This window comes from Fulmarus glacialis, unplaced genomic scaffold (genome assembly GCF_000690835.1).
Source record: "Fulmarus glacialis isolate BGI_N327 unplaced genomic scaffold, ASM69083v1 scaffold17637, whole genome shotgun sequence".
Lineage (NCBI taxonomy): Eukaryota > Metazoa > Chordata > Aves > Procellariiformes > Procellariidae > Fulmarus > Fulmarus glacialis.
The window spans coordinates 6,721-19,583 of NW_009223979.1; the positions used below are offsets into that span (position 1 = coordinate 6,721).

The following is a 12,863-nucleotide window of genomic DNA, read 5'->3' on the forward strand; positions in this document are numbered from 1 at the left end:
AGCCGAAAGATTTATACCTATTTCAAAAGTGTAGTGCAAAACATACTCCTACTCAGAGAGCTGTGGTACCTGGACTCAGTAGTCAATGCCAGTAACATCACTTAACAGGCTACCTCAATAATCCTCTATTATCTGATTTTATTTTCCTATAAGAAGCAGTTAGGACATACTCACTTCTTCATGGCATTACAGCTTCCATGGCATTCAGGTTGCAGTACTGGCTAAGTCAATCAGCCCTTTCCACGAGGAGAGAAACTGTATGCAGGCTTTAAACTACTACAGAGAAGGTCCTTCATTTCTGCCTTTTTTCCTTAATGTAAATTGTAGGCATTAGAATCATTACGATCAATATTACCATTATTAGCTAATCTGAAGATTAGCTCCCACATCTTCAAAGTTGCCTCACTGAGCAACCTTGTCAACAAGTGCCAACTTTCACTAAATATGTTTAGAGCACAGATTCCAGCAGATCCAGCGACTTGCCATCCATCCACACAGCTATCTTTTGGTCCCTACCTTTCCCTTACTTTGCAAGGTCAACTGCCTCAGTTTAGGTTAGCTGAATCGGGCAAAAATAGGAAGATTTCAGAGACAGGAGTCAATCCTTAGCTTCTATTCAAAAAGTTCTCAAACACAAATATAGTTCATACTGTTGAAATTACATTAGAGAAAGCTCATTCAATGGCATGGGGTTTTTTGCCCACTTAACTCTAATGTGAAAATAACAGCAGATGGATTTTTTGGCTTACACTCTGACCAAGCAGAAGTTTTTGAGGAAAACTACCACATACAAAATACCAAATCTCAAGCTGTGATATATTGGGGTTCATATGTAGCAACAGGTCAAATGCATCTTTGTTGACTATGAGTTAGATATGCTTTAGAATATACCCCTAGCAATGGGCTTTAACAGGGCTCTAAACCATGGCTGAGTTTTCTGGACAACTTTTATACACACACTCTCACAAAATGAACACTTAAAGAATGGAACTACATAAAGACTGAACCAGGTTATCAATCAATGCAAACTATGCTTTCTCCCCCCAACAGGACACCACCTCCAGGATACATTTGCATATTGCATATGTCCGCATTGGAAATAATGGAGTTGTAATAGGTGAACAGATGGCAGGATGAAAGAGAAAAACTAAGTGGTGAGAAGCATACATCCCTCTCTACTAGCAGCTGAAAGGAAGACCTGGAGCAGCCAGAAAAAAAAGGCTTTAGAGAAAAACACTTCAGAGATATAAGCTGTTCAACTTCCCTTTTCTCCCCTATTAAGTAAAGATAACTTGCTCTGATTCGTAAGGTGTAACTACTCCTGCATGTGGCTATTATTTTGGTATAAGATGCCTTTTTTTTGTTCAGCTTTGTTGAATGTTTTTGGCTTAAAGTAAAGGAAACAGACACTTATTGCAGCATGTGTCCACGAATGGTATTTGTCAGGAGTAGCTGCTTCTGAGCAGGTTCGAGTGCAAACAAGACCTGCATATTACATGTCCACTCTGGTTTTCTAAAGAAAAAGAAATTATGTTTACTATCAATATATCTGCAATACACTTAAGGTTCTAAATGGAGTTTGAGTGATTCCTTGGCTTTTGGCATGTGATGAACATCATGGCTAACTGTCTTTCAAAGTTGTGAAGAATGTGGTGGTAGCTATGCATGGGCCCCTCCTTTTCCACATTGCCGAAGATTACCACATAAGCCTTTGCCACAGTCAGGTCGTGCCAGCAGTTTTACTCTTGTCTGATCTTCTGCAGTGGTTGTGCAATGACATGCCTGTTAATTTTTATACTGTATGAAGTAGCACCCAGACTTTTCATTGTATTTTAAGCATTCTGCCCTTGGGGCTTTTTCATGTAAATGAAAAATGCTGTTAGCAACTTTGTACTCATGAAAATTCACATCATACCAACACCCCAGTAAGACCTTCAAAACCTTTCAAAGATGAATCTCAAGAATATTTGTTCAGAGTCACTGATATCTTCACCCTCTTCAAGACACTACTCGATGTGCTGACTGAACAAAAAAGACAGGTACTGAATTTCAGTTTACAGACTTCCTTAGAAACAATAAAAGCCTAAAAATAAGGTGACATCTGCACTATTTATCATTTGTATCCAATATCCTGAAGGCTGAGAAAATCTCAGTCTTCACTGAATTGAGAATTAGCATCTGTGCTTCTTTCCTCAGATGTTCAATTTATATCCGCTACGAACTTTGCCCTGAGTAAAATTGCTGACTGCTCTGTATGTTCTTTTATTCCACTATTAATCACAGTCAAAATAAGAAGCTTCTTGAACAAGTATTTTCAAACACAAGGGTTTGATGGCCCTGCTATCAAACATCAGGAAAAAAAAAGTAATTTTGGAACTCTGGAAATTAATGGATTCACATTTTTCTCAACCCACAGGAAATGTACCTTTTTTTCACCCATTCCCTAAAAATAATATGCCTGTTTACTGATTATATATATGGAGGTGATGCAGCAAAGTCCTAGCCACTCCAAGCCCTAGCAATTAGTTTATTTTTCTCTTCCAGAAATCCCTCTTTCAGCTAGAGGTTGGCACATGACACTAAGCTCAAGAAAGTGCTTAAGTTACAGAGTTCTCATGGGCACTGCTTCCTATAACCAAACCTTGGGGTGTTGGTTCACTTCAGTAGCTCTTTTTATTGTTTCTTTTCCCTTTTTTTTTTTTTTAATCATACTCCTGGCTGTAGAGGGATGTGATAACCTCCTCCCCACCTTTTCTTTCATATGGGATGTATAACTGTAGTCTCAAATAGCACCTGCAAGTCCCACAGGTGAGGATCTGTCTCTGCCGAATCTACCCAGTTAGGCCCTTCAGGCATAGCTTTATTCACAGAAGCGAAACATCTTTTTCATCCTATTGACTTTCAGAGCAAGATCAAGAAAGAATTAACAGAATTTTGATACATTTTTCCCAAATGCCAAACATGCAAACTGAGCAAAAGCTAAGATTTATAATAAAGCTCTGTTCAGCTGCAAATGTAGCAATAGTGACTAAACTGGAGGTAGTATATAGACATTTAAGTTGCCATATATTCTGGAAAGGGGTCCTCACTACTATAAATTGTGTCTTATTCACAGAGATTTATAAGAAACACCACAGAGTTTGGAGAAGAAGAAAAGGAAAAATAATTGGGTTCACTAGGAAACAAACTGAAACATCCAAAAGAATGTAGGTGATGAGTAAAGGCAAAAAGCAAAGCACAGAAGCAAAATCTCAGGCAAAGCACTGTGATCTCACTAACACACTTAGATCATAATGGAAGTCTCCCTTAAAACAGTGAAAAGTATAAAATACTTCTGAAGGGAGCAGTGACAAAGACTTAATGGGAAGGGAAATCCCATGGATTTTTCTTTCTCATCCCTTTATCTGAAAGAACCTAATATTTCAGAATACTTCACATGAGGACTCCTCGTTTAAAAAAAAAGAAGTAAAGTAGACAGATTTTCTGTAGTCATAAAACCTGAACCATGTTCTTTAGCTTGTGTAAATAAAGGTGCTGCAGCTAGACCTGCAGAAAGCAGCCAGCCAAGGTATGAGGCAAATGCCGATTGATTTCAGATGTGTACTCAGGGCAAGCCGTTGACTAAAGAGGACAGGGAGCTTTCCTCTCATTCCAGGCTCCGGTTTTTCCTATTAGAGGCTGAGATACTGCTGTGCCTGTCAGCGTGGAGAGAATGACACCATGGCAGGACAACATCAAACCACCAAGATTCATCAAAACTGACGTGGAAATAAATATAAATAACCTCCAACTAGCTCCATTAAATGTAGGAATTTTCACGGAATCAACACTGTGTTTGAGCTAGAGGGAGCAAATGAGGGCAAAGAAAGAATTAGATTATGCGGGAAGGGACTTGCAGCATCTTTTAATGAATTTACAATCCTCAGAGGAACACTGCTTATTTATTCCCTGATATATGTGACCATATGATTAATTCATCTGCCAGCTTGATAAAACTGACTCTCCAAACTGTTTGTATATTAGGATTCAGTGATAGGAAATAATAGGATTAGCACAGCAGCATTTTCAGCTTTTGTGATTTTATCACAGGTCACGCTATATAAAAGATTTCCTTCAGAACCTAACACTTGGAGGCACGCGATTAGAGGTGAATCTCAGTTTTCATTAGTAGTATCTATCCTTAATTACTATGAGCAGAACTTGGAAAATGTGAACATTAATGGCTCAAAACACCAAGCCCACTAAAAAAATGTTTAAAAAAAAAATCAACTTATTGCTTTAAAATGCAAATATCGTGGCTTTGGGGATGCAGTGCAAGAATTGGAAAATTGGGATTGGCAATAATGTTATCTCACATACTAAAGCAGTTTTTGAGAGCATTGTTCCTGACTATCCTCCCAACCACATGAAAACTCTGCAGTTTTGACATCTTCTAACTGGGTTAAATGGGTTAGCTGGGATGTGCATTCCTGACAATCCATCTGCTTTGCAGTAGAAATTCAGCAGAACCGGATTAGATCTGTCTGCAGTGACCTTCTGTGGCTCTCCCTGTGTGATCAGAAGTCTGGGCAAAATCTTCTGCAGTTCACTGTAGCACAAAGAACATAACTGGGCACATCTGCGAGTTTTAGCAACACAAACGGTGTGTAAATACAGCATTAGTATGGAAGGAGTAATGTGACTGTAGTTGCTCGCATCTGGAAAAATCAATTCATCATTGAAAACATATCCAGAGTTGACTGTTTTATTTCAAAAAACTATGAAGTCATAGCTTTATAAAGGGCAATATAAAAACTAACTATCTTATCAATTATGAACAGTGAGTTAAATTCTACAATGAATTACCATGGTAAACTCGTCACTTGGGCTTTTCCAATATAGTCTTTTACATCAGACACTAATTAATTTCTAATTGATCTTTCCAAGAACAGCTGTTCAGCGTGACCACAAGTTCAATGCCCTGCCTTCAACATTTCCAACTCTTCAAGCAGAAAATACCAGGACTTTAGCTAATGGGGCTGAAGACTGATTTTGTTTATCACCAAACTCCTTAAACAAGGACAACACCACAACACCAGAGTGCTGCTTAATCTCACGCATTTTACAATCCTACTACAGCTATTATGCAGTAACCTGGTAAAGACACTTAAGTATCTTTAGCAGGCTTGACTGCACAGTTACCAGGGCGTTCGAACAAGGTTAATTTATGGAAAGTTCTTTCGCTATCCCACTGGCAATATCTGTATCAATAAACAGAATGGCCCAAAGAGCTGGATCACAGCAGCGAAACGATCTGGAACTGAGGACACTACATCCAACCATATATACTAGGACAGGACGTGTTATTTTGGACTATCTTTAGTCTGGTCCCAAGTATTGAACCTCCATTAGCACCTGGAACAAATCAGATGTATTTCCAGAGTGAATATTGCAGTTTAGTTTCATCTAAAAGGCATGCATGGAAAATGGAGAAGATCATGAGATTTGCTCTTAAAGCTCAATCCTGATCCTAAATAAAACATTCACAATAAACGCAGCGTTGTGTTGTAGTTGTTTGACTGAAACACAGTATTGTATTTTGAATAACAGTGACTGTGCATAAAGAGCTAGAAAACTAATTACTTTTCATTAGAGCAAAATATTTAATTCAGCAAAGCAAGCAAGGCAGAGAGGGTCATAGCTGACTCCATTTTACCGAGCCCAGCACTTCCCATCAAGGTGCCAACAATCGCATTCAGCTCATGAAACACAGGACAGACACACGGGCTGCACTGACTGCTGTCAGTGCTGCACGTTCAGAGCTGGTTAACTGAACTGGGAGTGCAGGGAATGCCTAGGCACTATCTTGTGGTGGGGATACTGCCTTGATGGTGGTCTTTTAATGATGCTTTTAGAGATTCTCTCTCTAAAAGCTTCCCCATGTGCACTCTATCATTTTTACAACTTAGCATAAACGGTATTAATATTTTCCTGAGGACAGTTTGAATCCAAATTGTCTATGAATATTTATTTTCATTAACAGGCTCAAGACCCTAAGAGTTCCATAAAACACAAACATGTGATTAGCTATCTGATTTAGACAGATGACTTAATGTGCACATTTTGTGCATCCGTTACATTTTTATCTTGGAGGCTACGGAAAAGGTAATAACCTAAAAGAATATAATATTTCAGTCTTTCAGACTATTATTTTGAATTGATAAATTATATCTAAATGTCGATTCAGACAGTGTATGCTCAACATTTAACAAAAATATAACGTGAATGACACCTAGTGGAAGGACAAGCAATAGCTGATGATTGCACAGCAACTAGGTACAGTTTTGAACAGTGAAAACAGCAAGGAGGGACATTCTTGATGAGAATGGGTGGGAGGAGAAAGAATTATTTGATAAAATGGGTGGAGTACAATTTAGGAGAAGAATTTCTTAAACGCAAGAATTTATCTGCCTGTGTAACAATCTTGCGAGGAAATGGGATATTTGATTTGACAGAGGTAAAATTAAATCAGGTAAAACCATAATAAATGTGCAGCGGGAAACAATACAATAAGTAGAATATGGACTTGATGAAATTCAGAGTCATCCTATGTATAAATACTAAAAAGGCTTTAGCAGGCTAGTTCTCTAGGGTGCAGTAGATAATAGGAATACTTTGGCCCTGGGGCCACAATAACTCTTGATGTGAAAGAAACCACAGATTTTCTTTAATTCATTTCTGCAGGCAATATTCCTTGATGTGTGAATGAATTTCATGATTGATCTTTTTTTTCCTTCTTTTTGCTTATTCGCTTATTTGTATAATTCATTAATTAATATTTTGGTCAGTCTGTTCTCACCAACCTATTTGAAAATATGAAAGAACAGATTTAATGAGGGTGATAGAACTTAAATGAGAAGCACTTTTGCCGTCTACTGACAACGTGATGTGGCAAGTTTTTTCAGCATTGGAAACGGAAATAGTGCTCGAGAAAGACTTCTGTCTTTCTAGGTCAAGAACAGGTCATTGACAGTAATAAATGACTATAACTCCTTAAAACAGTCTATAAAAAATAATGGCATATTCTGTCTGAATTTCCTCTTAGCAGGTCATGCATTTGATCCACACATTTATCTTTAACTTGCAGCTTTTATTCTTAACTGCAAGGAAACTAGTATTCTCCCTTCAATGTTTTTTTCTCCCTATATATAAGCAATCAGACGCAGCACCCACGTAACTGACTGGAAAAGTCAAGGCCTCAAAAGGAAACTATTCCAGAGAAGTGTGCTTTGAGGGAGTAAGGTAGCGAGAAAGGTTTTGTTTGGGAAACAAGAGTGTTCAGAAATACCTCTCCGCTGAGAGGAGATAGAGCCTCTCTCATTCACAAAAAGTTCAAACGGATTCACTCTGTGGAAAATATATTTTCAGACTATAACAAGATTATAGCAGATTATAACTTTTTTTTTTCAAATTGGCTCTTAATAAATCCTCTTAAATGAAGAATCCTCATTTGGCCTACAAAAAGCTATAGCCCTAAAATCATAAATGCAAATGCCTTGTATTTTAAGCATTGCTTCTGCCAGATATTCTCTGCATACATTCACCTCCACACAGAGCTGAAGAAACTGGCCCACGGTCCTCATCACAAGTAACAGATTCAGGGACTCGGCATGACCAGCTACTTCTCCAACCACGTGTGACACAGCAGCCAGAGGAACGTAGGACTACCTTTGTGAGGATTACCCACAGCACGGAATTTGAGTATGGATTCCAGAGGATTCCAAATATTTTGCATCCATTTCAATGCAGATGCAGCATTTGATTTCACCATATAACAGGAAAACTTCTATTCTGTGTGGCAGCATTCCTTAAGACATATGGCACAGATTGTGCGATACAGGAAACAGGCATGAGGGAAGACAGACATTTATGAAATCTATGCTTTGGTGATGTACTTTAAAAAAAAAAAATTAAACAATCCCTAAGATAGAAGGATCTTCCCGTTATTAGGAGTCCACTCACAGGTCCGGCTGTTGAACATCTGACAGGCAGATGAACTATTCATTTCAATAAGGGAGGAATCACTTTCCTCATCTTATAGAAAAGATTGAAATTCAAATGGGGTTTAAAGTATTTTTGTCTTCTCCCTCCAGCACTGTCTAAATTACCTTTTAAAATACTAAAGAGCAGAGATACACATCAAGTCATTTTCTTAAGGAAGTTCCTAACAAACTTCAGGCTACTGGTAATTGATTAGACTTAATGAAGAAAAGTACATTAAATATAAGTAAGAATTAAACAATAGAAATTGCTATCAGAATAATTTTAAATGTCAGAAATTTCCCTTCCCCACAAGAACAGCATGTTGTAAAGAAACAACAGCTCAGAAGCAGGGCTCTACTGCCCATCTGCAACATCTGAAACTCACCTGGGTTTCATTTCCAAATGCAGAACACAGCCCAAAGCCTGTCCCCAAAACAACACATTAAACAAGAACTGGCCTGAATTAAACACCAGATCCACAACACGCTGGGTTTCCAAATGTCAACTCCTATCTTAATTCTAGAGTGTTCATGTTTGGTAGCTAAAGCAAAGGAAAACTTAAATTCTATTCCAAAATTTCACATACAAAAAAAAAAAAGTGAAAACAAAATCCCATTTTTGTTTTTCTTTTACACAAACATGGCATTCTTTATTTAGATGAACAGATACATGTATATTATAAACTTGTATCATCCTGAATTATTGGCTTTCCAGCCAAATATACACAGAGCGCATTATGTTGTAAGATGTCACATTGCTATTATCAGCAGTTGATATTCTTCAGCAACTTGAGTGTGAAGAAATTTGCAGGATCATAGTCCTCTTTTGAGCTACACACAGCTCTCATGGGACGAAAGGCTATATACGTGCCCAAGGCTGTCCCTGCCCTCCAGGCTGTGCTAATAAAGGGGAGCCATGCTAACCATGAGAGTAAGCCTTTCCCAGTGCACCTTTCCTGACTATTCTGGAATTCACTTCTAAACTCCAAACCAAACTAGGACATTACAAAGAAATTATATTCCACAAAATATCACAAGAATGAAAATAGGAACTGATCCACTGATCCATACACACGTACCCTTCTTCACACGCAAGGTTGTTGTGCCGGGGGCTCCTACCTGCCTGAGTCGTTCTGGCTCTGCACTGCTCCACACTGCAGGGTACAGGTCACTCTCAGCCTCTTCACATAAGATAGGTTCTCCAAATCCCTGATCATCACAGAAACCTTCCTTTTACTTGTTGCCTTAATCTTTTTTGAACATGGGTGACCAGAATTAAATACTGTATTTTGGGTGACTTTTCACCACTATTTCAACGTAATGGCATTAATATTTCTCTATCCCTTAATGATCTCATCTGACTAATATAAGTTGATCCCACCTGACTAACATAAGTTATTCTGATGCTATGGTGTGTTTTTACAAATTTTACTTAATCAGTGGAAAGGCACATATCAGATACACCTGGCTTTGACTAAAACAGAAGTACTCTATTTCACAGGTTAACTTTAGCTCCCTTGTATCTTGCTTGGGCTTGTGTCAGCAGCTGAAGCTCAAGCTAACTTTTATATCTGTAGATTATTACAGCTGAGGAAAAAAACCACTAGATTTCAGAATAATCATTTTAGGTTTTCCAGACATTGTCAGGTTTAATGGGAAAAATATATTAGCAATAAAAAAAATTCAAAAGCATTTCCTCTTGTCTGCAGAAAACACAAAAATGCCCCAAGCACTATGTGCCATGACACATGTCAACCATATATAGCATCTTCCAATGGGAGTGGTTTTCCTATTATGCATAGGAAAAAGCTCATCTTCTTTAACACATTTCCTTACTGACTCTTTAAGAAGTCAGCTCCAGTTGCTATCTGTACTGCAACACTTTACCAAGCAGAGGGAAAGGAATCAAGAGGGAATAAATAAGGGTAAGTGTCAGTCAGGCATCTCACCAACTCTTCTCTTCTGCATTTTTGCCACAGTTCTTATTTCTATTTGATTGGGAATTTCTTGCTATATATTCTTGCTATATATTAAATCAGAAGAGATTGCCTTTTCTACAGATATTGCTTAACTGTTTTTTGGTCAGATGACATAGATAGTCTGTCCTTTTAAGATGTCTACTTTGAAAAAAACAGCTCTAGAAGATTTCTTGAAAAATAACAGATGAGTATCTAGATTCAGACCAAAGATATTCAGACTAACTACTTGCTAACAAAGACATAGGAGATTGTTAAGATTAATATTTCAGCTTCTCTGTGATGAAGTTCATAATTTTACGTAGCATTAATCCAATTTAAAATACAGGAATGTAGTATTTAGATCAGGAATCTAAAGCTGTCTGACTTTATTTTGAAGAGTTAATTACATAATCCTTGTAAGTGAATTAAAGCAAATCAATTTAAACCAAAATCAATCAATTTTTCCTACAGTTTTAGTATTTATTAAATGAAACTTTCTAGAGAAAAAAATAGTCTCAGCTTATTTTAAGTTTTTAAGAGGAAATTTTTTTTTTTGAGTTCTAAAATATCTCTACATTTGAAAACATTATTTTGAAGAAATTTTTTTCCAGATTCCATTCTACGTTAGTATAATTTAAGCTCCTTATCTCCTCGCCTTAGTCTGTAAAACCCTGTTTTACTCTGTATTTGTTGTTGTTAATAGGTCTGTTCTTCAAGTGGATAGTGTATAAAAAACCAACACTTATTACAATTATCTGTCATTCTCCAAGTAGTATCCAAGGCAATATACAGTCAGGTATTTTTGCTTCAATACTTACTTACTGCAAATGAATTGAAAAAAAAAGAAGGAAATACTTTTTAATTATGGGATATATTAAAATCATAAAGAAAGATGGTTTCAAGATTGGAAATTCCCCAACCTGTGCAAGGGAGTTTGTATATCAAATTCCAATCCGGTCCCAAGGCTAGCTATGTATTTTTAAATGCAGAGAAGTAGTAGGAAATACAGGAAGGGAATACCTTTAGAGGTTTTAAACTGCCAAATAAAAGGGACTAAGATGGAAGTCTAGTGGGATCCACTCTACAAAAGTGGGAATGACATAGCAAAAGGGAGAATTACCCGCTAGCCCAAAGCATGGTTATTTAATCCCTAAAAGACAAGCAGTACCAGATATGCAAAATTTCCAATTCTGTATTCATCCGAATCTTAAACTGTATGTTCTCAGAGACGCATGAAGCTACAATGAAGCAAAAAAGAACTTTTTGCCACATAAAAATATGTACTTCCTGGTTAGAATCTTCACACTCTCAGAAAGGAGATTCTTAGGCATTTACAATTATTCAATCTCTTAAGCTTGATTTTGAAAACTGACTTTTACACACAATTTTAACACTAGACCTGTGAAGATATAGAAACGGAATCAAAATCTTTGCCTAAAACTAACTTAGTTTTTACCATAGTCTCCTGGTGACGTTCTTTTCCAGAACTTTGAACAATAATATATTTCATACAATTATGAAGGAAAAGCAATGAACTAGAGACTAAATGGAAGCACTGTGCTCTCTCCCAGTCGCATTTATGTTACTTAATGTCAGGAAGAATGACTCTGTGGGAAATACAGAAAGCTAAAGATTTTCTTCCAAAAACCTAAACCTCACGAGTAATCCTGAGGAAGAAATAGCTGTGTTGTAGTTCTGCACTGAGAAATATGCTAATGAATTATACTTATCAGATTATTATTCTTATTCTCTGGGTAGTTGAAGCATGAACAAGACAGAATTCATCACTGTTGTGGGATTTGCCGTATCATTGCTGTTCCACATGACCCAAACTGAAGTCTGTCCTCCCTCCTGCAGTTGTAAGTCACTGGGAGAAATGAAGGGGTTGCATATAGACTGCAGCTCAAGGAAGCTGACGGAAGTGCCTGCCTTGCCCGTTAACACCAAGAGGCTTTATCTACAGAACAACAGCCTGACCTCGGTTCCTCCCGGTGCCCTGGACAGCTTGCACAGCCTCGAGGAAGTGAAAATATTTGACAATCCTTGGAACTGTGACTGTCATATTCTGTATCTAAAACTCTGGTTAGAAGACATCTCTGCACCCTCTCTTGCAAAGATCAGATGCGCAACCCCAGGTCCTGTGAGGATGAAGCCCTTGAGGCAGCTGACTGGGAATGAGCTGGGCATTTGTAAGAGGCTTCTCCCAATCAAGTGTCTTGAGTTCTTTTGGCGAGACCTCATTTTAATTGCTGGAGCAATAATTACACTTATTTTAGTAGCATGGGCTCTGAAATTCTCAAAAAAGCTGGTCTGCCAAATAAACCTAAGCCACTATGACTCCAGGGGCTGATGGTTGGGGAGGCATTCCTCCAAAAACCACAAGATACAATGAGCTGTTCGCTACCACTAGCTTGAACAGAAACATCAAACTATTCTACCACAAAAAAGCACATGCACTGGCAACACTAGTTTTAAAGGTGAACATGTTACAAACAGATCCCAGGGCTCAAAGCCTGGGTCCTCAGATAGGCAAGCTTGATTTAATTTCCTCTCAAAAATAAGCTTGGTGGTGTACTGACAGGCAAGTTTCATTCTGCTGCCATCTACTCCTATGAAAAGCAGTTTCTAAATTTTTTGAATCATTTAACTTAGCATTTTTCCACTGAATTCTCAGCTCTTATAGCAAGAACATTTACATCCCCAAATCCTACACTTTTTCATATATGGAGATGAACACTGATTGTACTATTTTAACAATTCTTTTCTCACTCGGAAGCTGTGTGAGTTTGCAACCCGTTACCCCCTCACAGTGTCCCAATGGGCTTGGTAGGACCATTCCTGTGTGCAAACAAATTCAACCATCTCTTCCTCAGGTTCAGGAGTT

At 37.8% G+C, this 12,863-nt stretch overlaps 1 protein-coding gene across 1 annotated transcript; it reads left to right on the forward strand.

Moving 5' to 3' along the window:
* Positions 1-9,907: 9,907 nt before the first annotated feature.
* On the forward strand, positions 9,908-12,329 carry GP9 (glycoprotein IX (platelet)). The gene is made up of 2 exons (XM_009582013.1): positions 9,908-9,946; positions 11,738-12,329. Exon 2 carries the CDS (start codon positions 11,745-11,747, stop codon positions 12,327-12,329), a length of 585 nt encoding a protein of 194 aa, XP_009580308.1. The 5' UTR covers positions 9,908-9,946; positions 11,738-11,744.
* The last annotated feature ends 534 nt before the right edge of the window (positions 12,330-12,863 follow it).

Bases quoted from the DNA above. Each gene is read 5' to 3' on its own strand.
- GP9 (XM_009582013.1), top strand. From the start codon at position 11,745: ATGAACAAGACAGAATTCATCACTGTTGTGGGATTTGCCGTATCATTG.